The sequence below is a fragment of the Fundulus heteroclitus genome, chromosome 20 (assembly GCF_011125445.2).
Source record: "Fundulus heteroclitus isolate FHET01 chromosome 20, MU-UCD_Fhet_4.1, whole genome shotgun sequence".
Classification (NCBI taxonomy): domain Eukaryota; kingdom Metazoa; phylum Chordata; class Actinopteri; order Cyprinodontiformes; family Fundulidae; genus Fundulus; species Fundulus heteroclitus.
Window position 1 is genome coordinate 8570863 of NC_046380.1, and position 27780 is coordinate 8598642.

The following is a 27780-nucleotide window of genomic DNA, read 5'->3' on the forward strand; positions in this document are numbered from 1 at the left end:
TCAGACTTCCTCACACCATCTAAAACCATGTTTTTAGGTGAATTGGTCACTCTAAAGGCTCCCACATACTCGGGTATGAATTGTGTGATTAGCTAGCTGAGCACCTAGAGTCGTTTCTTTTCCAGCAGGCTCCCACCTGTCAGTGAGAACAGAGAGGGACTGTGAAGCTGCGCGTTCTGTAGACCGCCAGTTTGGAGCAGCTCAGTGTATCAGGCTTGTCGTCACATATAAAACAGTTTGATCTAAAGACTTTCTGCCACCGAGCCGTTTATAGTGTGACAGCACGTACGCTGTCGTAAAAATTGAGCTCTGCATGTGCCTGTATACACGGACTCCGCGCAAACTCAAGGTGGACTCTGTCCGCGCACGTATGTGGGGACCTTAAATGTCTCTTAGGTGTAAGTGTGATTGGCTGTTTGTCCTCTAATAGACTGTGGCAAGGGATGCCCTGCATTTTGTCCACTGGAGATGGACACCAGCCCATTTAACTGGCTGATACACAAAGAGTAGTGACTCCACAATTTTCTTGGCAGGAAAAAACTAAGCATCGGCCGCCCCAAGGGACCCACCCTGCACAAGACTATTTGAATGTTACAGATCTCACAAATTGTTGACTCTTTTATGTCTTATTTCTCTCAGAATGCAGGAGCGGGATCTACAGAGCGTGTGCAGAAGGGTGCTCCTGCTGACCGTCTGTATGGTGTCTCTCTTGGGACAATTGACCAGTGCATCATCACACCGAAGCCACATAGGTAAACAGCATGTCCTGCCAGTAGCAGTTTTTTTTTTCTTTTTCTGGGGAGCAGATGTGGGGTTTTATCTATCAAGGGTTTTCTTTTACACAAAGAATGGGCTGAGACCCATGTAAGGTTCCCAGCGTATGGTAGAATGTATTACTATCTGACTGTTTTTAACAATAATTGAAAAAAAGTTCTTTCTGAAGCAAAACATAATCTATTAAATTTATAATTACATTCCTAATAATGTTTATTGTTTTCAATTTGATACATAGACTTAACCAAAAACCTCCAATAAATGCTCATTCGATTTTACATTCATTTTCAAATAAGCTTTCTTATTGCACAGACTTTTAGCTGTTTTGCTCTGATATGTGCTTAGGTGGAACCTGCAGTCAGCTGCCTAAGAGATATGCTCCTTGGAGCTCTGAAGCTGTATGGTTAATTAAATAAGAGTTAGTGGTGTATCGTTTTCGCATTGTGACTCCTTTTTGCAGCAGCAAATGTTTGCTAACAGCCAGATTTCTATTTCTTTAAGAATGTAGGAAAATGATTTAGTTCATCAGCTGACGAGCAGTGTGCCGCAGCAGGTGGGAGAGAGGCAGCGCACTTTGACATTTTTCAAAATGGGTCTGGGGACGAAGTTATGTTCTTAGATCGGATGAGTTACACTTTAACCACAAACCGTTCAGCTTTAAAACTTAAATTATCGATAAATTATACCTATCAAAGATTTCCAGCAAAGGTACCATAAGAACCAAAAATGATGTTTCAGAACCTTCCATTCCTAGAAGTCATCCTCAAACTATTTTGTACTTTTTCTTTCTTTTTTTGTTACATTGGAGCATGAATCAACATGACAAAAAATAAAAAGCAATGCATATTAGTTTGTTGCATTTATCATAAATCGCCACAGCAGTGGCAAAACATCAAAACTATTTTTAAAGGCCCTTGCTGGATATTTTAATCACATTTTGGCTCACTGCCTTTATAGCTGGGAAAGTGAGATAATTGAATCTTATTTTCTGTGCAGCACAGCACAACAGTGATGCGATGTAAAGGTTGCACCTTGCAGAAAATGGCAATTCAACCGTTTAACATCTTTCAGGTTAAGCATTAAAAGTTGAAACATAATGTCAGTACACCAACTGTTCATGAATATACAGGCTTGTGAGTGTCTTTCAAGTGGGAGACAAGACCTTTCAAAGCGATTCTCCCTAATGGAGAGATGGCTTGATCCCTGGGCGTAACGGTGAACACTCTGACCACACATTGAAATAATGAGCCTTGTTCCACTGAAGGACAAATGGCACAGAGCAGCTAGAAGGGAGCAGCTCCACATTAGCTGAAAATGCAAACACAACCAGCAACAGACTGACTTTTCAGTGAAGGAACTGGAGAAAAAAGGCATCTCCATCATGCAAGCAAATACTAAACAATGCATGTTTTGTTACTTTTTAATTAAAATGATTTCCCTGCTCCAAATTAGCACACAACCTTGTGTTATTGTCTTAACATACACCAGCGAGCTGCCCGGATTTGTCCCATTAGAGGTAATGTCTGTTATGTTTTATGTCCTTTCATGACAGTTTTGTTCAAAAGTGCTCTAAATTTAGCAGTTTGGTAACCTTCATACATTATGATGACAACAAAAATTGATGGTGAGGTCTAGAGTTTGAGGTTGGTGTGTCTGTTTCATCAAACATGTAGATATAACCACAAGGTAAAGTGAAAAGTTCTAAAAGTTTATGAGCTACACTTGAAACAGTTTACCTACTTTTTTCAGGTTTTTTAAACAGAAATTATAGTGGCTGTACGTTGGTGTTACATGAACTAATTAAACTGTTTGAAAGAAATCTAATAAAACAGAACATGTGCATAAATGTATTGAAACCTTAAACAAAATCATAAACTATTAAAAGCGTCAAAAAAAAGTTGAGCAGGTCCTCTGGACGGGTTCTTTTTGTTGAATTGTTTTGTCTTCCTTTCAAGAGACTCCTTGAGTCTGGAGAGTTTCAGTTTCAACTCTTATAAGCAGTATCTTTGCATAGTTGCTCAACAAGTTGTTATGTTGCAAAGGTACAGACTCATGAATATACTTTTAATAATTGTTCAACAAAAAAAAAAACAATTGCAGAAAATGAGAAGTAAAAGGCAGAGACTGATGATCATGAAAAATAATTGAAAGATCTGCTTTTGTATCAGACAGGAGCACGTTTAAGAGTATACCACACTATTCCATCTCACATGAAACATATTAACTATGAAGCCTGGTTTCCCTACCTACCACAAAAGCAGAAGTTAACATATGAACACTAATCTCTGAATTTTCTCAGTGATTTCTAATGAGAGGCATGAGTATCCATGTTAATCTGACATAAAATGGGACAGGTCATCCGTGTGGTAAGCAGCTCACTGACAAAATAAAAAAAGTTAAACTCAGAAGGGTCATAAACTTCTTTTTCTCAGTGATTGTTTTTGGATTTTTGATTACTATTACGCAAAGTTAGTTCCCAATAATATGAAAATAAAAAGTGGGACACGTTCCCTTTGCATGCTTTTTTTTTTGGAGTATAAATGTTAGTATCAGAGACATTAACTTGCCCTTCATAAGGGCCTAGAAAATTAGCAGTGAGTGATGCAACAGGTACTAATGAAAGAACCAAGAATTTATCTTTAAGAAGAAACCAACAATGAACAAGTTTTCTGCCAAAACATTTAAATACAAGATGGGTATTGAGAGAGGACATGCAGTGCCACCTGATTTGTCTGCTCTTTATTTTTGGAGGCACAAAGTGATGTTAATCTGATTTTATACATCTCCCGGAGACAACCCATTTTTTTCTCCAAACAAAATTTTAACAAGGCTGAAACCTAGTAGCTTCTGCTGGTTACCTACTTTATATTTAGGGAAGTTCAATCCAAATTACTGTCTAATAGCAACATAAGACACTTGAAGGCAATGGCTGGTTAGGTTACCCATCAGAGATTAGGATATCAAAGAAGTATATCAAATTGCATGCCAGACCAGAAGAATTGATTTTGGTCTGTTCCATTAAAAGCCGAAGAAAAACAACCAGCTTTGCTATTTAGCAAAGCGGTATATGTTGTTCTGTGCAGCAAGATCCAGTTGGAGAAGCCGGCTTGTCTCAGAATCTCATCAATGATAACTAAGAATTACTTCTTATCACTCTTGCTGCCCCCAGTACGGTAGTAGCAGACAAACTCCTGGCTGAGGGGGGAAATCAAGTCATCCCTGCACTGATGCATGCCTTACTACTGAAAGACCATGTCACTATCTCAGTAATGTTATCTTAACCAGTTCAAGATAAACACACAACCTGCAGAATATAATGGAGACAAAGCACCAGAATACACACAAGGCTTCCTGAACTGGAGTATAAGGTTGCTTCCCTTTAAAAGGCAGGAGTGGTTTCTGTTTTGCTGTGCTCATTTGGTGTTAAAAGTAATTTCTATAGCACATAGCTCCTGATTAATTAAGATTTGCATCCATGTTCTCTTCCAGTGTAGAAAAACAAAGTGAAGAAAAAGTACAAAGGACTATGACTAATTATTAGTGTAAGTAGATAACTTTGAAGTAGGCCTATATGTGCCACTTATAATATTTACTCCTCAAACACATTTGTTATTTTCAGATTAGATATCTGTTAAAACAATCAAAAAATAAGTACCAAAATCCACATTTTAGACTCCTGGTGATGTTATCACATTTGCGATTCAGACACAATGATAAATGTCTAGCTTTGTAACTATAATTTAATTGTAAAAGAGAAATTATAGGGCTATTCATGTCCAATATAAAACAAAAAAGTGGATTTTATTTTATTCTGTACTGTTTTGGGGCTGATATTATTGTAATTTTAATGGAAGTCATGTACAGAAGTTACAGTTACAGAAGTTTCCATCACTTCCTTGCGATGCAAGTGTGCAAAATCTTTTTTTTTTTTTCATTCAAATTGCCCAAGAAAGGATAATCTGTCAGCTCATTTGTGCCAAATGTCTCCCACCATGACACTCAAGTTGAACATGAATGCTGGATAAATAAAGACTATAATTGTGAATGTATAATACTGACAGGCATTAGAAAATCCTCAACAGTTACACACGCAACAATGACCAAGTGCTCATAATAGATTTGTTAAATGCCTTCTGCTGTTAGATGTGAAGATGTTGGCTCACAGATACGACATCACTGAAGACCACTGAATCTAACTTGTTTCATCACAAACATGCTGGATAAACCATGTGATCATTCCCCTTACATTCCTCACGCTTTGTTTTCCCGTTTTTGTGGATCATCACCTATTTCATCTGATTTATGAGGAGACTGTAGGGGAGCCAACACAAACAGACCTTTCCGTGTTCTCCACTGGATCTCCCAACACTTCTGTAATCACGCAGCTAGTCCCTGAGCTACGGAGGTCAAACCAAGGTGGGCCCAATAAACAAACCTCTTTAACCCCTCTGTTTATTGAGGTGGAGGCTTTGGTAAAGCAATTGAACCTCTTACCATTGCCTGAATGCGGAAAGCAGAGCTTGCAGCATTCACACACAGACACACAACCCCTGTAATAAGACCACTGCATCCCCCAGAGCACCATCTACATTCATTAGCTAGTCACGAAAGAGTGAGACCGCGAGAGGAAGGGTGGGAGAGACTGCAAGACGAGGGTTCAGCTTCTCTGCTATATGCTGGCGAGAGAGAGCAAGCATGATAACAAGTACCTTTCGGCTGTACAATTTGTTTTGTTCCCATCGATAGGATTTAGACTGATGAGGTGGCTGGGTCAAATGGGAGCCTCATTACTCAGCTATTTAGGTACTTGGAATCTTTTGCCTTAACTGTAACTCACTTTGTCCCATTTGAAAAAAAAGCAGCAATCAAGCTGTCTGTGTTTTGCTGGTCAGTGTCTGCAAGGGCAAGTGTGGTGATGAGATAGGTAGAGGTGGAAAACACACTTCCCGCTGTGACCGTATGACGCAACACTGCAGCGGCTTCCTTATCGACATGAACATGGTGGGAGCTGCGCCAGTCATGGGTCCTAACCTCCTTTACGTGTTTAAATATATTGCATTATACAATTTGGCTTGTGTTAACTGCACAAATTGCAATCTGACTTTGGCGATGAGGTTTACTCTTCCATTTTATATTCACTTGCACACAAGGAGATATATTGGCTTATTAAGGAGATGAAACTGTGCTCTGACTCTCATTTGAATATAGCTGAGTATTTCCATATTTGCTTATGTTTGAGACTATCTAAAAACTGTGTGATGCACTCTAATGGCTCTTTCCTAAGCTGTTTTTCATGCTTCAGGGGATTTTTTCTTCTTCTTCTTTTTTGCGTTCTATGCAAATTGGTAGAAACTTTTTTTGTGCCTTTCTTTCTGAGTTTTCTAATATTCACATAACAAACTGGTTCTCTGGAGCCCAAATTAAGTGCAGGATCTGGCAGAAAGTATTTTGTTTGCTCTATCTTTTCCCAGTTAAAATCTTTAGAAAACAGTTATTAAGACATGCCACATAAATGACAATTATAAATTAAAATATGCCTCCTGGTTGAAGAACAATTTATTTTCTCTGTGGTTGCCCAGAGGAAAAAATTGCTGTAAAGTCAACTTCACATGCTTAATGGATCTTAAGGGAATGGGGCTTTGGGGTTTCTGAATGTCTGAAGGATTAGATTGTTTTATAAACTCAGAAAATTATCAACTGAGGGACTTCATCTGTGAATCGTTCTATGCTTTTAACAGTGAAAATGATTTATTGCTCAACATTGTAAGAAACACCTAAAATGAATTACAAGACAGTTAAATAACGTTTATATTTATACTGTATTGTGAAGTTTACTGTCCTTACAAAGTCATTTCTCCTTCCCTTATCAGATTTTCATGGATCACGAGCAAAGCACAAAGAAAGTCCAAAAAAATAATAAAAACCTTAAAGCTTCTCCCATTGTGTTTTCCTGAGGAACACCATCTAAAACATGTTTAACGCAGGAATGTGAATGAAGACAGATCTATATATATATATATATATATATATATATATATATATATATATATATATATATATAATTACTTGACACGCTTTTCTGCAGTTACAGCTGCAAGTGTCTTCAAGTTTTAACCACAGATTCTGAATTGAATTGATGCCTGGACTTTGACTAGGCTATTCCAACAAATGGAAATGTCCTGCTGGAAGGAGACCCTCCATCCTCATTTCAAATTACAGACAGACTTTGGTCCAGAATACCCTTGTATTTAGCACCATCCATCTTTCTCTCAACTCAGACCAGTTTCCCAGCCCCTGCTGCTGAAACACATGCCCACAGCAGGAAGCCGCCACCACCATGTTTCACTGGGGTGGTGGTGTTCTTGGGGCGATCTGATGTGTTGGGCCTGGCCCAGACATGGTGTTGCCCTTTGTGGATGAAAAGTTAAAATTTTGTCTTATCTGCTCAAAGCACCTATCTCCATACCTTTAGGGAGTTGCCTTTTGGCAAACTCAAAATATACCTTCTTATATTTTTAACAAAGTAAAGTTTTTTTTCTTGCCACTCTTCCATAAAACCCAGCTCTATGGAGTACAGACATATCTTCTGGTCTCTGCTATGGAGCTCTGCATCTCCTTTAGGGTTGCCTTTGGTCTCTGTGCTGCCTTTCTGATTAATAACTTCCTTTCCCGGTCTGTCAGTTTTGGTGAGTGGCCCTCTATAGGCAGGTTTGTTGTGGTACCATGTGCTTTCCCTGATACATCTGATGGTGCTCCGGGGGAACATCAAAGATTTGGATATTTTTTATAACCCCATCCTGATGTACTTCTCAACAACTTTGTCCCTGACTTGTTTGGAGCGCTCCTTGGCCTTCATGGTGTGATGCCTCTTGCTTAGTGGTGCTGCAGCCTCTGGGGCCTTTCAGGTGTGTTTATACTGGCAGATCAACTGACACACAGGTGGACTTCATTTCACTCGTTATGTAACGTTTGAAGGTAATTTGTTGCACCATAACTCTTGGGGGCTTCATAGCATACGCGGTGGACACATATGCACATACCGATTTGACGTTTTCATCATTTTCTTGAATTCTTTTTTTAATTTATATTTTCCTATTTCACTTCACTAACTTAATATATATTTAGTATTATAAATCACATAAAATAAAAACAGTAATTCTCATAAAATAAAAAAAAATAAAAACATCCTTTAGTTGTAAGCTTGAATCATTGTTTAAGTATGATTCTCTGACAAACCTACAACAAACGTCAGAGTCAGAAATATCCTTTATGAAATATTAATGGTTGTTCATTAGTTTAACACAACATACCATACAAACATATTTGGCATAGTGACAGAAATGACAAATAAATGCAAATATTTAGTCAAAATATATTTGACAATGGTTTTTGTTTCAGCAAAGGCCATTGATTAGCAAATTGGTTGTTTTGTCATCTCAAACAAAGAGTTTGAGATGACAAGGCCCTTCATCTGTTTACTACTTCCTTATTTCTTAGCAGGAGCTTCAGGTCCTTTTTGGCCTATAAGCAATACATACTGCAGTCAATGCTTTGCATGTAAATATTAGATCATTGTTGCATGTTAGAATGAATCAGTCTGCTGCACACTCCACATCACAGGTCAGTGTGGAACCCTTGCCAAGAGATAGCATGACATTATATTGAGAGGCTGTGAGCAGGTCAGCCCCACCCTGGGGATATTGGGGGATGCGACGGTGGAGCATTTGTCCTGACATTTGGAGAGCGGGTGAACGACACAATGGTGGAGCGCTAGCAAGCACCGGGAGATTGAGATAGAGATGTGGGGCTGTTTGAGATGCACTGTGGGGATGACAGGGGTCAGCTCGCCCCATCTCCCTGTGGCAGCTCCCAAGATTAGAAAACCATCAAACGTCCTCTGCTATACGCATCTGAATGGCAGCTGTATAGATGAGCCATGAGTGGCTGCGTGTGGCCTTGGTTGTATTCTCCGAGTGTGTGTGGTTGTAGCCAAAAGAGCGGAGCAAGGGGACAGTACCGGTACGAAGACAAGAGCAATACATCTTTTCACATTCTCAAGGAGAAAATAAAAGAAAATTGAAGTTCAAGCATAAGCATCTGGTACATATGAAAAACGTGTTTTATATTGTAGTAAACCAAAGAATAAAATGAAACACAATAATGTGAGACATTTAGGACATATTATAAATGGGAGAGAGTTCTCTTAGCTATCTAACAGTCTCAGCTTGCCCACTTCCCCCTTTTAGCTGTGAGATGTTTGAAGGGCTTTTTACATGAAGAGCCTGTTTTAAAGACCGGTTTACCTGGGCTTCCGCTCTTCAGGACGATCGCGTCTTAAAAATCTCCCAAATCCACTCTGGTCTTATTCCTGTCTACTGAATACTTCCTCTTCTTCTCATAAACATGAACGTTGTTCGCTTCGTGTGGCTCTCGGCCATCTTCAAAGTCTACGTTGAGAGCAGTGGAGCTACAATGAATGGCTAACTGCTAAGCTAACTGCTAAGCTAGCTGCTAACCTAGCCGCTAAGCTAACTGGATACATAAACACTAGAAGTGCGCAAGCGCAGCCAGCAAGCGGAACCTATGAAGGGAAGAGCACGCACACTGGCGTTACGTGAGAGCAGAATGATTGGCATGTTGGACAACTAATAGATGAGGGAATATCCCAGGAACTTGAGGATCAGAGGGGGTTGAGAGCAGGAACAAAACTCAAATCAATGCCCTTCAGACCGAGATGCATGGATTAGTTGGCGTTTTTACAGGCCTGCAGCTCACACAGAAATTTTTTTTTAACCTCCTTTTTCTGAATACATAATGTATTTACTACTTTCAGCATGGAAGGACCTTTTTACCCAGTATTACAAAAAGTGTTTCTGAACAGGATTACCAACTATAGCTTTAAGTCATCCCAATAAATTTTATTACGATCAATATATGGGCCTTCACTGTACCCAAGACTTTCATTATCTTTATCCTCTGTCGGGCCTTATGTTTTTGGTCGTCAAAGTCCGGAATCTGGTTCTATTGGATCAGTTTTGCTACCAAGAAACCACCTTTTATAGAATACTATGCAATTTTAGAAAAACACTTGCCATTCCATTTACACTATGAAAATGTTAACTAATAATTACTTTAATGTAAATATTGTCAGTAAGAAGTAACATAACTTTGGGTTCAGGCTTTTTTTTTTGTCCTCTTGTAAAATAATTTGCCCTGAAAAAAATAAAACTTCATAAATAGGAATCAAGTAAGCCAAAGTTGAGGGAATAAAAACAACTGAAATAGGGGGGAAAAAACCTGCATCTGTTCTTGGCATTTGGTTTTATTCACATCTAATCAGTGTTGTATAGAAATACTGACTTGCACAATAGCTCAAAGTAAAATATGTCCCTGTGTTTCATTGCAGCAGCGAGGAGGCTTACTGTGCCAGATTCACATGTGCCAAAAGTCCTCCATCTCCATTCCTTCTCTAATTACAGCTCAAATGTAAACCTATTATCCCTCACTGCATTATGAGCTACTGCTTGTGGTCTTGAAAATCAAAAAACGAGGACTTTTTAGTTTTGATAGAAATCGAAGGAGCGCCTGCTGATAATGATTTCAGCTGATGAATGCAATTAGTTAAGAAGTGCAAACAGCATGGTGGTAATTGGGTTTTACAAACTAAAAGCTTGCCCTTACCCAGCAATTAAAGCAAGCTCCTTTAAAGTTACTCAATTGTATTGCTGTTAATGATTTATGGTTGGCTGAAGCTTCATGCATAGAGGAGGTACATTCCCTTTGAAATTGGCCACAGCTCTGTCAGACTTTCATGGGTTTGGTGTGTCATGTTGAAATTTTAATGTGATGAAAGATTTTCGATGCGATTAAGTTGGTTGGTTGGGGGTGGGTGATTTGCTGCTACACAGAGTGTGTTATATGGGAGGCTATTGGTGCATAATGCCACATCACATTAACTTTGGAATTAGTATTTATTAGATGTTATGCTTCATAATCATGAATATAGCTATTTTTCAAACATACTGTTTTTAATTTACTGGAGGTGTAATTTATGTTAAATGCGGGCGATTACTGCAATGCATTTATACATCTCAAAATGTGTTGCTACATTTTCAAAAACAAGAGCTTTTTGATTTCACAAAAAAAAACATATAAGGGATACGCATTGGAAAGGCAAACTAAATTACTAAACTTATAAAGAAGTCAGAGTTGTAGAACAGCTGTTCAGCTGACAGCAGGCAGCTGATTAACCTGCGCAATAAAACCAATTTTCCAAGTGGCACCGTGTCTTCCATCACAGTAATCCAATATTGCACATGACCTCCTCTGATGTCAGCTTTCAAATAAAGATTTTAGGTTATAGGTGGTGAAAACCAGCTGTTGTGACAATGATGCATATTTAAGTTGTGTTGTTCTAAATGATCTGTTGTCCATTTCAATGTTACATTCATTATTTAAAAAACAAAGAATTTATCCAACCTTTTGTCAAGGATTTTCTTTTACAGTGACGTGTGTGTACTGCTCAAACAAATAAAGGGAACACTAAAATGGCACATCCTAGATCTGAATGAATGAAATATTCTTCTTAAATACTTTGTTATTTACATAGTTGAATGTGCAGACAACAAACTAACACAAAAATTATGAATGGAAATCAAATGTATTAGCCCATAGAGGTCTGGATTTGGAGCCACACTCAAAAATGAAGTGGGAAAAAAAACGATACAGGTGGATCCAACTTTGATGTAATGTCCTTACAAGTCAAGTCAAAATGAGGCTCAGTAGCGTGGCCTCCACATTCCTGTGTGACCTCCCTACAACTCCTGGGCATGCTCCTGATGAGGTGGTGGATGGTCTCCAGAGGGATCTCCTCCCAGACCTGGACTAACGTGTCCGCCAACTCCTGGACAGTCTGTGGTGCAACGTGGCGTTGGTGGAGCGAGACATTATGTCCCAGATGTGCTCACTGGATTCAGGTCTTCATCTTGCAGGAACTGCTGACACACTCCAGCCACATGAGGTGTAGCATTGTCTGGCATCAGAAGGAATCCATAGCCAACCGCACCAGGATACGGTGTCACAAATGGTCTGAGGATTTCATCTCTGTACCTAACGGCAGTCAGACTACCTCTGGTGAGCACATGGAGGGCTGTGCGGCCCCCCAAAGAAATGCCCCCCCCCCCACCATTACTGACCCACTGCCAAACCAGTCCTGCTGGAGGATGCTGCAGGCAGCAGAACATTCTGTAAGCATAAGCTCACCTGTGGAAATTTGAAACTGATTGTCAATCAGTGTTGCTTCTTTAGTGGACAGTTTGATTTCACAGAAGCGTGATTGACTTGGAGTTACATGCCACTAAAAGTGATGACTACTTGGAAATAGTGGTAAAAAATTGCAGCTTTGCTGCAAATGTTTCCGTCTTGGTAAAATCATCCATTTTTGACCGGGTTGATTCTGTGGCACCAGTGCTCTATTTTCAATCTCTCAGTATCACACATTCTCTGTTTTCTTTTAGTCTACAATTTTTATTTCTTACTCTGCTTCAACACACCTGAGTCAAATAACCAGGTTGTTAGCAGGACTCTGGAGAACTTGACTGCATACTGAGGATGTAATGCAGCCATTTGATTCAGATGTGTTGGACCAGGGACACGTCTAAAGGTTCCAGGACACCTCATCATGGTGCCATGGGTTGTTGTCTTGTACACCTTCTCTACATTCGTGCAGCAATTTATTTATCTTTAACGTGAATGGGCATCTCCACAGAATTGCTGCTGTCATTAAAGGAATAATGGGCGATCTTTTTTCAGCTTTGAGTTCTGGGGGGATGATCTTATCTATTGGTTGTCCCACATGTCATTCATTCTGACGTGCTCACCAATGTGGATGTTCATTGCCTGCTAGTTTCCTCTTGCTGTACATGCGCAAATCTAGTGTTTATGTGTCTACTTAGTTTCGGTTTCAGATGAATTCTCTTTGTTGCCATCAGGGCTGTATTTTTTTTAATGCAGCAGTGATTCCTGTCCCTTTGGGAGGTTCTCCATTGTCAGCTCAGAAAATAACAGTTAGACTGATGAAAACAACTCTGTTAATGGTTACCTGTATGATCATGGCCTTTTGCCCCTAATTAATAAGTTTAGGTGACCAACTAGACATTAAAAGGTTTTTGGTTTGGGGACAATTGACCCTACGATGGTAGTTTTTATATCCATATGTCATATGTGAAAGCAGGCATTGGTGATCATGTTAAAAAATTAGATTTAGGGTCCACTGATAAGCAAGAAAGGAGTAGGAGTTGTTTTGACTATCATTAAAATAAATATTTTAATATTTTAAATATTTTTTTAAATAAATATTTTTACCTAATAGATTAGAAAAAAATATGTGGACACGTAAGAGAAAGAATGTAACCAAAATTCCTTTCAAAAGGGAATTATAGTGGCATCAAACAACCGCAATGACTGACAGAAAAATGGATTGAACTGCCGATAGCCTTTAAAAGATTTTTATATAGCTTGCATTCATAGATACTGACATATGAGTGGAATCTGATATCAAAGAGTGTGACCAACTGCTGAGTTTTCAGTCCATTCGAGACAAATGATGAATGTTAAAATATGGAACATGTCTGCAATCTAGATTTTTCTTTCATGTTTTTATTTATCTTTTGAAAGGTGAACTACTGGCTGATTAATTATGAATTTGCCTTTAGGGCACAAAATCCTTCAAGTGTGAACAACAGACATTATATCATGATACCTGAAGTCCGTATGAAAAATGTCAGGTGCTACAATACCTCAGTGAAACTAAAAACAGAGACCGAAAGTGCATAAATTATCCTTTTATAATAGTGGAAACTGTCAAGACGTGTTTGCTGTCTCTCTAATTCAGTTATACACAACTGGTTTTGTAGTTTTATGAATAGAATAAGAAGCAGACATAAAAAATTGTAGCCATTGCTTTAGACAACTAAAGACTACCTTTAAAAATATCATACAAAGGTCATGAACCCATAATATCCAGTTTTCAGCTAAATTAATTTCACCAAAGACGTTTGTTAGGATTACAGCTTTTTTATTTAATTTAAAAAGCTGAAAGCCCTTCTGCCTATCAAACTACTTTTAAAACCTTTAGAGATCACAAGATTTCACAATTTGACAGTGAGCCTAAATTGCTTAAAGGGCTTCCTCGCTAATAATCCTTGCCTAAAGACAGGGGAAGAGAGAAAAACTTCACTTTTTCAGGTCTGTTATTATCAGAAAATTTTTGGTCACTTTTAATGCTATATTACTTTGGAGCTGAGCAAAATCTCCCAAGTAATAATGATGATAATAATGATGGTAATTACCATATTACAGAAACTTAAAATAGCACTCCACTCAGGCGTTTTACTCAACCCGAACTGCTTTGAAAACAAAAAAGGAAAAAGAAATTGCTTGAAAAAAATGTCTCATAGGTTTATGTATGAGAATGTTTCAAGCTTTGATTGATCTTGGTCTTAAAAAAATCCCATTGTAATAATGTATAGGTTGATATATTTTATATTGCTATTTTGGGTCAAAATGTAAATAAATGCTAAGTTGCAAAAATACTTCCAATTGACAATGGGAAGGGGAGGTTTAGAGCTTCCTTGAGTTGTGTAGCATGTTTTTAATGGTCTAAAGCAATTCATCCAAAAGTTCACTTTTCTTTCAGAGCTCTTTGTTGTAACTCTTTTCATTAGAACTAGCGAAGGCTTTCCAACAGCTCCTCACATTTTCTCTTAATTGGCTTTTACTGTTTGAAGTCTGAATATAAGTCAGAAAAGTTTAACGTCCTTTCTTGGTGCAAATGCATACTTATGAATACAGATTTGCTGCCTTAAATCGTAAATCTGAACCATTTTCTGTAAAAACTGTCCCCTGGAACCTCTTTTCCATGCAGTTTGTTAATGGCAAATTCTAACACATATTTATGATTGCTCATCTGTAGTCAGGCAAGGTTGCAGAAGAAGACGAAGAGGAACTCCTCATCCATTCAGCTTTATTCCTCTTGGGCATTCCTCTTTTCTTTTAAAGTAATGCTATGCTACAGCTTGGTGGTTATACACTTGAGGGTGGATACTGAATGAATAAAGTGAAATATAAGCTTCTGTAATGCAGTCTATCAATTGCTTGGCCCCGTCTTCCGGCTGCACTCAATGATTTTTCGCCTTCTGGCTCACATCTCCTCAGGAATGAAGTGCAGTACTGAGTGTCCACGTCGGACCATAAAAACAGCAACCAAGGCTGAGCATCAAGTTTATGTGAACAGACTGGAGCATAAAATGTAATGGGTGGGACCATTTAAGTTCTCCTGAAATGGCTTTTTTTTAAAAGGTTTGTCGACATATTTTTCAGCAAGATGGTCTATTAAAAAGAGGAACGTTTATATTGAGCTGTCAGTGGGTGTACAGGTCAGATGCTCCTTTAATAGTGTCCTCGGGCAGCCCAGCATTCAACTGGGAAGCAGGGCCATTGGCTGCCTCTCGACTAACCAGATAATACTGTTTTCCAGCACAGCGTTTGATTCAGAGCATGTGGTTAAATATACGTCTCAGTTAGCCGCTTTGTTAATGTAATTACACGACGGACTGATTTAAAAGAGAATAATCTTTGACTCTCGGCTATGAATAATTCAAAGAAAGCCATTTTTCTTATTTTCAGACGCTGCTCTACTTTCACCGCAGTGTGTCCTCTCACATTTAATGAAGATAAATCTGTCTGTAGTTGAGATTTTAGTGGTTTTGTCATTCCTCCAGAAATGTACAGTTTGACTGGGGACCCGTTTTTTTTTTTTTTTGTCTTCTCTTTTACACAAGCCTGCTTCATGGATTTCATGACGCTGGTACTGTCCCTCTCCTCTGAAAGACATCAGCGGCGCCCACTCAAGATGAAAAACATGGGAATCTAGTTGGAGAGCAGAGATGGCAGCCGTTTAGAGCAGATTTGACATCTGCTTGACAGATAACCAGCATGTGTGCATGTCAGATGAGAGACCAGAAAGAATGGAGATCTCAGGCATCTCTTTTGTCTGCCTCTGTGGAGCTCAACAAAGATGAAGTGAGGGTGTGGCTAGATACTTCATTCAAAATGAATTACACTTTACGTACAAGGTCATACTTTTGCAGGAATTTCTATGGTATTCTTTACATAATTGATGCTGGTGCTATTATAGAATTCAACTTGTCACATGGCAAAAAAAAAAAAAATACACAGATACTTGGTTTTTAACTTTACAATGCATCCAAGACTTTGGCTTCACTTAATTCTTGTAAGTTCTGTGATGGCAACAAAGTTTTTCTAAGACAGTTTTTTCATGTTATCCTAAAACCTAATTAAGGTACTAACTATAATTTCAACTTTTTCTCATAAAACTCAAGAGGAACAAAAAACAAGATTTTACACTTCATGAAAACATTTTTCTTCATGTGTCCTGAAATCATACACACCAGAAATTTGTATCTAACATGAAACATTTTGAGGCAAAAAACATGTAAATGATGGAGTGTATGCAACTACCCATTATGTTCAGTCCACTATAGGCTTGCACATGTTTAGGAAATAAAACAATTAAAATACTGAACATATGTAAAAATATTGCACATTTGGTGGTAAAATAATTCTGACATGAAACTGGCTGCTGCAATATTAATTTTGTTACAGTATGACGCAAATGTATCACAGCAGATATATGATCAGCTGCTTCTCACATTGAAGTACAACAAAATGAGTTCAGAAGAACGTTGAAAATGATACTTTCTCTGAACATCCCTTATTCCATTTATTTGACTATCAGAAGGATGAATACATAAAGTAACATTTTATTTGCAGGGGTCTTTGAATCAGCCAACATGTCTCTTTCTTTTTTCTTTTTTTTTTTTCTTTTTTTTTTTTTGCTGCCGCTGCAGTCCCTTCGATTTAATAAGTTAGGTAGCCTTTAACTTTGAAGGCTGTATGATTCCCCGAGCGACTCTAAGTGATCATTCAGTGGTGGGCTTGTACATTGTAGCAGTCAGATGAATGGTACTGACACAGACCTCATCTATACTACTGTAACAAAGACCCTGAATGCTTTTGTGCTTCTTCTGTGAAAAGCTGGTACTTGGTAGATAGATTCAATAATAAAGGAGAACAAGAGTAAACACTCTTACATTAGCTGTTCCATTTATTTTCAGAACATTAAAAGCAATTTTTAGGATTTCAAGTGCTGCTTCTTGTATTATTTTGATGTTTTGTTTTGTTTGCCCCCCTTATATTAAATCTACAGAGCCACATTTCTCTAAAAGAGAATATCTGGTGTTCACCACACTGGGAAGTATTCTTATATCATCGTTTTGTCTTAACATTGTATTCTCTAAAATATTTGATATAAGTGGCCTCTTTATATCGGTAATTAATAATCAGTCACATTTGCAAAGTACAGTGAATGTATGACAAAGCCACTTTAGTTAGGAGTGAATAGTTATAGTTCTGAAATGGTTTATGGTATATTTCAGTGAATCTCTCTCAAAGCTATCTCAGAGTCACCCGCTGTGTCTTTGGATCCTCTTCCAGTCTGAACCTGGTCTTCAGAATCGAAGAAGAAAATAATCAGTGTTGTATTAAGTACTGAAATCTCAGAGTCAAGTAAAAGTATAGATACCGCTCCAAAATATGACTTTGGTAAAAGTCCAAGTCACTTAGACTTAGACTTAGACTTTCTTTATTGTCATTTTGTATGCACAGAGTGCATACAGAACGAAATTTCGTTCTGACTGAAATGTTACCTGAGTGAAAGTTTTAAAGTATCTGAAATGTCTTGTACTTAAGTATGGAAATTACTGTAAAAATAGATGCACTCAAGTAATGTAATAAGTATAGGTAAAAGTAAAACAAAGCAAATACTGTTTGAATGATATTTGTTGGATTTTGGTAAACTTTGAAGGTCAAATTCACTTAAAATAATATAAACAACCAAGTGCAGGAGAAAATTAGACCAAGTTAGACAGAAAATACAACCTTTTTGTAAGCTTTAAGTTTTCCTTCTTCAAGTAAGGTCAGTTCTATGCACTTTAAAATTGTACACAACCAAGTGCAGGCAAAATTAGACCAGGGGGTGTATACTAAGAACATGGTTAAGTGATAAACCAGGCTAAGTTAACCTACAGGAAGTGGTAAACCTGCTAATAGATACACCTGCAGGTATCATTTAGTTAAGAGAATTAGGATTCTCTGCAATTAGGTGCTTTACCTATACCACAAGGTTAATTTAACCTGCCTTACTACTGAACCAGCTTATTATCCTGTTGGTGGTGTAGAACAAGCCCAGGCAAGTCCCAACTTTGTCGCATTCAATAAGTAGGTGGGGTCAAATCACTTGCATGCGTGAGTGTGTCTCTCTCTCTCTTTTTTTTGTAACGAGTAACTAAACCAAACATTGAAAATGTATTGCAGTAAAAGTATGCAATTAAGTTCGGAAATATAGTGAAGTAAAAGTAAAAGTTATCGAAAAATGTTATACTCGAGAAAAATATAAAGTACTCCAAGTATAGTAGTGAAGTAGTTTTACTTTGTTACTATACAACACTGAAAATAATGTTGTTGTAACCTGCATAAATCATGATTAGTATACAAGAACAACACCCTGAATGGCACAAGGAAGTTAAATATGAACTTAACTCCCGATTCATATTCACTTAGATGTCGGTGGGGTTCTTAGAGCACATTGGGCCTGATTGTCAGCTCAGCGGGTTTACAGCTGGGAAGTAATGAGTCTGCCTTTTCAGAATATGATAATTTAATTAAGCCCTAGTTTTTGTGAGAGAAAAAGATGCCTTTGTCTTTCTCAACAGGCAAAGGTAGTTAATGTTTCATAAGCCAGTACCTCGCCACGTCTCTGTGGTGCTTCCCTTCACATTAGTAGATTTTCTTTAATGTGGCCATTTGAAATATTTTACTCAGATCTATTTGTAATGCTCGCTCACAGCTCCTTTTTTAAATTAGTGTTTTTTTTTGCTTTGTGAAGCTTTCCGCTGCAGTCCTTTAGAGGCTCCCTTTTACCTCGAATGTGTGCAGTGATAAGTTGCATTCAGCCTGTAGTGAGTTATCAGCATCTGGAGCAAACGGCATCATTTAAACACTGTGCCAACCTCCACCTGTCAGTGGATCACCAGCTTCCTTACTGACTGGCAGCAGCAGGTGAGCATCATCTACCCCGAGCTGTATTCTCTCCCTACTTCTTTTCTCCCTGTGCACAAAGGAATGCAGATCAGCGGATCCGTCTGTAAAACTGCTGAAGTTTGCAGATGACACCACTGTCCATTGGTCTGATTCGGGACAGTGACAAGTCTGGATTCAGACAGAAGGTGGATCTCTTGGTCCTCTGGTGCAGTCAGAACCACCTGGATCTTAAACCCAATAAAGATTGGGGAAATGACGGTGGACTTCCAGAGAACACTCCCCAAACTGCCTCCCCTCACCATCCTCATAAACAGTTGATCTGGCGTGGATCACATCAGGTCACTTGGAACCACCTTTTCTCAGGACCTGAGATGGTCCTCACACTTGGACTCTGTTTGAGACTGTACTTCCGGCAGCAACGAAAGAAGTACAACCTTCTTTAAAAAAAAAAAAAAGAAGTGAAACCTCCCACAGGAGCTGCTAGTCATCTTCTGCACTGTCATCACTCAGTCTTTGCTGGACATCCATCACTGTGTAGTCTGGCTCCTCAGCTACACAGGACAAGTCCAGACTGCAACGGACAATTAGGTCTGCAGAGAGGATCATCAGGGCTTACCTTCCCTCCATCCGGGACATGTACAGGTCCAGGGTAAGAGAAAGGTTAGCTAACCTGTCAGCAGACCCCAAACTGTTTAGACTTCTACCTTCAGGTCGGCGCTACATTACTCTGTTTGCCAAAAGAGACTGTTTCTTCCACCTGGCTGTCAATCTGATGAAGACTTAACAGTCAGAGTACCCAGATCGATACCATGCTTATTTACACCATTCCAATCCTGTTTTGGTAAAATGTATTTATTCATATTTGCAATATTTCTATTTACCTTTTTTTTGTATGTTGTACTAAAAATGTCTTCTATGGGAGCAAAACTAATTCTGAATTATTACTAACTCATAAATGTCTCTATTATACAGCCTGCTGCTGTTTTCTTGGTCAGGCCCCGTAGCCCAGACGTGACTTTTTTTCCCGTGTTTTGATCTGTTCTGTCTTTGTTGACAGATAAGGGTGGACTGGCAGCACGCGGACTGGGGGAGGGGGGCACCGAATCAGGAAAAAATACACTTTCTGTTTTGTTGTCCCTCTATTCTGAAAGCTCCCTGAAACTGCACTTGTTACATTATGTCTCGGTGGATAAAACATTTTGTTTTCTGTCAGGGGTATACATGTGTTCATGTCAACAAAACTCTCGAATTAACATTTGATGTGATATTAATACAGGTTAACATTTGTCTGTCTGTGATTCAGCCTCCTACTTGTTGAAACCAGGACTGTGCCATTTCTGTTGTCCTCAGCTGTAATTGAAAAGCAATCTATGGATTGGACATGCAGGGAGTAATTGGTAAGGCCGGGCAAGTTGTAGTGTGTGGCCTCATTCGTACACAAGATAATTGAAAGTAATTCACAGGAGGATAAAAACAGACAGAAAATTACATCAAAAACAAGAGTTACACTAAAAGAGTATATAATGCATAAAAAGAGACATTACAATTCAGTAAGTATTGGCTAAGATTATGAGTGTCACAACACCAGTTTTTTTCCGGACCGAGTACAAGTACAAGTACTTCAGTTTAGATACTTGCCAGTTCCAAGTACCGATCCTGAGTACATAATAAATTGGTACTTATAGATCGCAAATAACTTAACAATATCATTGACCACTGAAAACAACTGACCATGGCGATGCATTCAGTTAGAACTTTAGTTATCTTCTCTCCTTCTGTTGCTTTTGGCGGGTCAGCAAACAACCCCCTGGTGTATAGCACCACTACCTGGTATAGCGTGGTATCTAGCCTTTAAGTTGCCGCGTAGCCCAGCCCAGGAGGAAAATTGGCATCAGTTCATAGTATCGGGTTGCTTTTACAAGTGCGTGTATGAGTACTTGATGTTGGTAACCAGACACCACTAGCTAAAACTTTACGAATAGTAGGTAAAGCCATTCTTGACATTAAGCTGTAGTAAACAGCAAAGTTTTCAGTCCTGATTTAAACAATCCAAACATGTATGTTCATCCCAGGTGTTCAGGGAGTTGGTTCATGAGGATCATAGAACCCAAATGCTCCCTCATCTTGTTTAGTTCTGGCAAAGGAACACCGAGTAAACTAGTCTGTGAATAACCATTAATTATGACAGACATTTAGGCCCAATTTAGTGCTTGAAAGACCCCTAACACAAATTGTACATACAATCATATTCAATAAATTAGAATGTATCTCCAGATGAGGCTAATTTGTCAAATTAAAAGTATCTTTTGCAAATAACAACCTTTAAGCAGGTTTTAAACATGCTTTACGTCAATCCCAAATTTCTGTGTAAACAATTTTGTTTTATTGGTCTGAAATAATATTGTTACGGCATGTTGTCATTAACTAGAAGCAGAAAATCATTAAAATGAACAGAAATTAAGGCCTGACAACATCAGTCTGTGTGTAAATAGTCTGGATAATGTGTTTTATAGTGAATATAGTTTAAAGCTTGAAATAAAGTTTTAGCGATAAGATCTATTTTTCTCATAATTGCTCAACACTCTGGCAGCAGCAGTTGGGATAAGCTGTAGCTACATGATTGATTTCTTTACAGAGACCATTTCTGAAAATAAAAACGGCACCTATATCATAGTGTACTGGTTTGACAGGAAACCCTCCGTTTTGGCAAAAATGTTTAGTTGATAATAGACGGATTTAGAAATAGACTTCCCGTGGGTGTAAAAATGCAGGTCTCGGTCCATAAAAATGCCTCGGTTGGTCCCTAACCTTGCATTGTTGTTCCAAAGAAAATTACTTCTGCCTTTTCTGCATCTTCTTGAAAGCTCTTCTAGTCTTTCATACTATAAATAAGAAAGCTTCAGCACACTTTCTTTGAACTTGTAGACTTTCCTTAGTCTTTTTGTCTGGTTTTATAGTTTAACAGCCATTTGTGCCTTATAACGCAGACCCCACATTAAATGTTCTTGTACTCTTAAGGTAATTCATGTACAAGTCCAGATACAAATCAAGTCCAAATCTAATTTAAAGGTTATTGTGTTTTCAACGTACAGCACCCGAAAGGATAACAGTTATACAAAGTCAAACATTTCATTTAAACATAAGTTCTTAGTTTGATATTATGTTCATTGGATATATTTGTAGTATTGCGCTTCTAGTTATTTCCTAACACTTTAGCTTTTTCTGAACAACGATTGCAGCACAAAGAAAATTACACCATTGAAGGAGCTGATAGATACATTTAGCTCAAGATTTCCTTTATTTTTTCAAACATAATAGTCCTTCAGAAGCACAATGACAAATAAAACAACCTGAGCATTAGCCTTAGCTCACAATGTCATTCAGATTTTGTCTCATTGCATCCAGCAAAGTCTCACTGTCAGCATTAAAATGAACGCTATGTTTCTTTTTCCCTGTATCCCTGTTGTGCTTCTATTACTGTATCCTGTGCTTGGCTGGCCAGGTGATGCTGATGAGTCCAGTCACGCAGCTGACAGCTGGAACACTGTGTTGTTCCCCAGTCCTCCCTATCTGTCTTTTAGATCAATTGTTTGATTGCTGTAGAAGCCGAAAGCAACCTGTACATTTCTTTTGATCCAAATGTTCAATTCTGTGATCTGGACAGCAGGATAATACTAAACCTTGTGACGACCTGCATGTTACAATGCAGAAGTCAATGTAGAGTTCTTTTCCAGAAAATTTAACATCTGGCTCAATTTTATAAGGGCTTTGTGAGTAGAGACCTGAATTACTTTTAGTAGGAGGACAAATTATTATGTGTATGTGGCCCATATGTGTAATAAGGTTAGTTTGACTTAATGTCAGCCTCATGTTGAATCTGTATTCAGACTAATGAAAATTTAAATGAGTTTATATGATTTAGAAGCTCAGCTGTATCTTTAAAAAAAATACAATTTCTATTTACAGACCTCATATTTAATTGGCCAGATTCTACCACTGTTTTGAAGGAAATTATGCAATGTTCTTTGCCTTTTTGTGAATATGTTAACAAATGCATTGTCACCAGAAAAGCAAAAATAATTGAACCATAAGTGCATGTATTAGCACTTTTATTTTCCAATTTCTATTTTACATTATCTGATTTTCTTACTGCTGAAGCAGCTGATGGGAAGGATAGCCAGAAGGACTACAGCTAAAACTTGGGCATGGGAGGAATTTAAAGGGACTATGGAGAGACTTTCGGTTGGCCTCAAGGAAATTCTGGAAAACTGTTTGGCCACTCAGAAAAGTGAAACATGGATCATTCCAAGCTGTGTATCCTTTGAGAGGGCAAATGTGGACCCTGAATGAGGACTTTGTTGGGCGGTGGAAGGAGTACTTTGAGGATCTCTTCAATCCGGTCACCATCTTCTCCATGAAGGAGGCAGAGACTGACGAATCGGCAGAATACAATTTGATCACTGTGACAGAGGTTGCCGAGGTAGTTAAAAAGCTCCCTGGTGGGAGGGCGCCAGGTGTGGATGAGATTAGTCTTCAGTTTCTGAAGGTTCTTGACATCGTAGGGCTGTCACAGTTGACACACCTCTTCAATGTCACACGGAGGACCGGGAACAAACCACAGGAGTGGCAGACTGGGGTGGTAGTCCCAGTTTTCAGGATAGGGGACTGGATAGAGTGTGTCCCAAGTGAGGAATCCCACCACTCAGCCTCCCTGTGAAAGCGTACCATGGGGTGTTTGATTGTTTAATCTCGGCTCCAGGAGGACCAATGAAGGTTTTACTCTGGCTCTGATGCAGTGAACTAGATCTTTACTCTCACAGCATTACTGAGGGGGTCATGTGAGTATGCTTCCCTGGTCTACATGTGTTTTGTGAATCTGGAGAAGGCCTACTACTCAATCTACTCCAGACCTAATCAACTTTTTTGATATGAACTAAGAAGGAATTATAACATCTGTTCTCTCATAAAATGTATCTGATATTAGATTTTTCAGCAGTCCCATTCTATTTTGGGTTTATTTCAGTTTATATTTTGCCATATTTTTTAACTGGACAGATGACTGTGTGAGTCCGCGCTAACTTTTGGCTTCCATGTGACTTAATTGGTTACCTAAAGATTTTCTTTGTGGCATAGCTCTCTTAACCTTGCCTGCAAGCAGAATTCTCTCTTTATTTGTGTGTTCACAAACAAAAAATGCTTTGAGCAAATTACGTTGCCGTATTATGGTTTAAGGTGGGACATACAGCTTTGACGAAAGCAAGAGGTGCCGAACCCACAGCTGAACCAACATAAACATGGCAGTGCAGGAGGATGCACACGTAGCTGCAGCTATCACATCTGTTTTGTCAGAATCAACAATTTCTTTTGTGAAAGAAGTGCTTTGGTACAGTTTCTCCTGGCACCTGCTGCTCACTTTTGCATTTAATACCGTGAGCTCAGTAAGTTCTGCTGAACGTCCCTCCTTTCCCCGAACGGATTCGATGGGAGCAGTCCCAGATTGATAATGTGCAGAAGGTAGAGTGCTACACATTATCAATCTGGCCTGCCGGGTTACAGCTCTCTGTGCCCTTGGCCAATTAGCGCTTTTTGTATCATTCTTCATCCAGTCAGCTTAATTCATGATCCTTGTTAATCAAAGTCACACCCCTGGCAGTTTAGAAAACAATTCTGTCATTTATATACCACATAATTCCACAATGCTTCCACAAGTGGAATAAAAGCAGATAAAAAAGTTTGACCATGCGGAGCCTGCTTAAAAATCCATTAGCAGGCAAGTCACTGTAGACACCTGTTTTAATTTCGCTACACTGGCTTCCCATTCATTTTTTAGAGCTCTTAACGACTCCCTTGTTTTGTCTGTTTTCCAATTGTAAATAACATTTTTCACTGTGGCGAGATGGAATCTATGTTGCTTTGAGATTGCTGTATTACCCCTTCCAGGTAAACTGACAGCCTCAGCTACTTTTCTAAGATCATTGATGGTATTTTCCTTCTTTGGTACCGTGAACTCAAACCTGGTGATGATCAGTTAAGTGTTTTTGATTAATAGCGCTTGTCTGTTTGTTTGAGGTGCATCTAATCTTTTCAGACATTGCTACAGCCTGGTGGTTCATTTTGTGTTACATAACTGATATGATAATCAGGTTTGTGGTAGTTTATTTGAGGCAAATATTAATGGTTTTATTTGGATGGGGTAGGTTTATTTTTGCCCTGATTAAAAAACTTTTGAAAAAAAAAAGGCTTTTACATGTTGACTCTTCAAACTGATGTTATTGTTATAAAGCGGATTTGTCATTCTTGTCAACACAATTGTCTAATGTCTGTGTATGCAACATCTTAAAGGAATTTAACACAATATTGTAAGTTACTCTACTTAAGTGTGTCGGTTGCATACTTGTATTTATCAATTAGAAGTCACTAAATATGACTGTGGAGTTGAGGGCTGGCCTCAGAGTGGTATTGACTGGCTGAAGGGTTGGCCCTTGTGCTAATTGTCATTAGTGTTCTCTCTCCTTTCACCTTTCTTTGTCTCTCATCTCCCCCTCCTGCTGACGTGGGCGCCTGGCGATTCAACCTTATGGCAGTCCTAAGTGCCTTAATAGAAATGTATCGATCATAAAGCGTATGCCATTTCTGCTGCTACCTGGATATTCATAAATGGAGCAGACAATAGACAGTCTTTCATCTGTATGTGACTTATCTTGGCAAGAAACTGAAAAACAAATCCAAATCCAAAACTTTCCCATTATGTGGTTTGGTACATAAGAATGTATGGTTTGTATTGAGTCTCTGGAAAGAAGTCTCAAGGAACATAAAAAATAACAACTGCAGTGGAAATAAGCAAATATTCTTCAAATGTTGAAATCCTAAATATCTCAAATAATGAAATCTCACAATAACTTGGATTGCCGGTCACCGCGGTTGAAAAGTAAAGCAGATGGTGAATCCGTTTAACGTTGTTTCCTCTGATGGGGAATTTGGGGCTGACCACCAAACCCTACCCTCTGACTTTTCACACCGCATGGTGTTTTTGGGTCCCGCCCCAGAGTCATTACCTCGGCTGACAGTCAAATTTTTAATCAGCAGCTAGTCTTTTCTAGCCCCTTAATGAATCAAGAGTTCCAGAGCTGACACAGAGCTGGAGGTAGCTTTTGTTTATGCTTTGTACCTTGATACAAAGCTGGTGTTCCCACAACAAAATATAAAAAAACATGCATGTCTAAGTGTTTTGAAGAGAAGTGGATCTGATATTAAATTAAAAAAACCAATATATGGGACTAGGAAAAAAATAAACATTTGCCCATTTCAAATTTCTTCTGTTTTTGATTAAGGATTTCTGTAGAATCAAGTAATCACCTAAATGAAACCTGCTTAAATGAAAGCAACACATTATGTCACAATGTAAAGAAATCCAAAAACGCGTCACAAACAAATTAATTCACATCTATTTGTCTGATAATTGTTACAAAGCAAATTTTGAGGCTTTCAGACTCCAGCAAATTCCAGTTATAGCCATTATTAACAAACAGAGAGAGTGTACGGCTTACCAGATTTTTTTTCAAGAGCATATGAGAGTCTCCAGGGGTTGTGGGTGCAAAAAGGACATACTTAAAAGAGTTACGAGGTCAAAACCGCTGCTGACAAAAAAAGAAAAGAAAACAGAAAAATATGTCCCAGTTTTGCCAAGCTAAATCATGATGATCCCAAAAGTGTTTAGGAATACTGTATATCCTGTGGACTTATAAGATAAAAGTAAAATATTTTTGAGGGTGTGTGTTCCATTACATCAAACATAAAAGTAATGTACCATTTCATGAAAAACAACAACAAAAGAAAAACAAATATAATCCATGCAGTCAAACGTGGTGATGATTAAATGATTTAAATGATTAAAAGGTTCTGGCTGCTTTGCTGCTTCAAGACATGGAGGACTTGCTGTAGCCTGTAAATCCTGGACAATATGTGTGCCTTAATTATCAAAGATAATTCATGTTTTGACAAGGAGAGGTAACTTTTTTCTATATTTTTGTTCTCATGATGCATTAAATTATCATTTGAAAACAGTTTATTTGTGTAAGCTTTGTCTGACATTAAACATTGTAACATCACTTAAAACACCCAAGTCTGAAAAAAAGTAAAACCTGAAGAAATCTATAGAGGAGCATTCTTATTTTTTTATTTAACAGTTCTGTATTGCTTCTCGCTTTCAGTTAACTTTGTGTCCATAGCTGTTTTCTTAAAATAACATTGTGGATATCTTAACTTACACCCATTGCATCTCTGGTGATTGCCTATTGTCCTTGTGTAGTTGTCTCTTAAACAAAGTTTGAATATTCCATTCAAACTATCTCAACTTTTGAAAGTAACTTTGACGGAGGGGCGTGCTGGTGGCTTAAAGATAATCACATCAAGAGCACAGAGCCTGACCTGTTTTTGCATCAGTAAGTTTTTGTTCAATGAAAAGCACTCAATTGGTAATTGTTGTCTTGCCTTCAGTGGGAATGTGAATAGCACTTTATTGATTGAGAGCAAAATGTTTTTAATGTCGTAGATGAGATTTCTGGATTGCCAGCTAATGGGAAGATGGAAGCTCGGTGCAATCTGTTTTCAAGTCAAGTTCCAAATTGAAAATCTTTACAGACATAATTGAAGCTTATCTGGAAGGAATGTCAAAACTCCAGCCTTTTTTTTATATTTCACCTCGTCATTGTCATTGGTTAAATAAGTAATCATAATCATAACGATCATTGTTCTGTGCAAATAATGTTTGAACATAGTAATGCATTTTTTATTTTATTTTGCCTAATGGTTGTAAAACCAGTGATG

General features: G+C 38.3%; 1 protein-coding gene across 2 annotated transcripts in view; it reads left to right on the forward strand.

Annotated features, from left to right (window-relative positions):
* The window catches only part of si:dkey-238f9.1 (chemokine-like protein TAFA-2), a 171549-nt gene that overhangs the window by 99886 nt on the left and 43883 nt on the right, over positions 1-27780 (forward strand). For both annotated transcript variants that reach the window (XM_036151676.1, XM_012865086.3), the window contains exon 2: positions 640-752. In XM_036151676.1, the coding sequence (XP_036007569.1) occupies positions 641-752 (112 nt within the window). In that variant the 5' untranslated portion in view covers position 640. The remainder of the gene's footprint in view (positions 1-639; positions 753-27780) is intronic.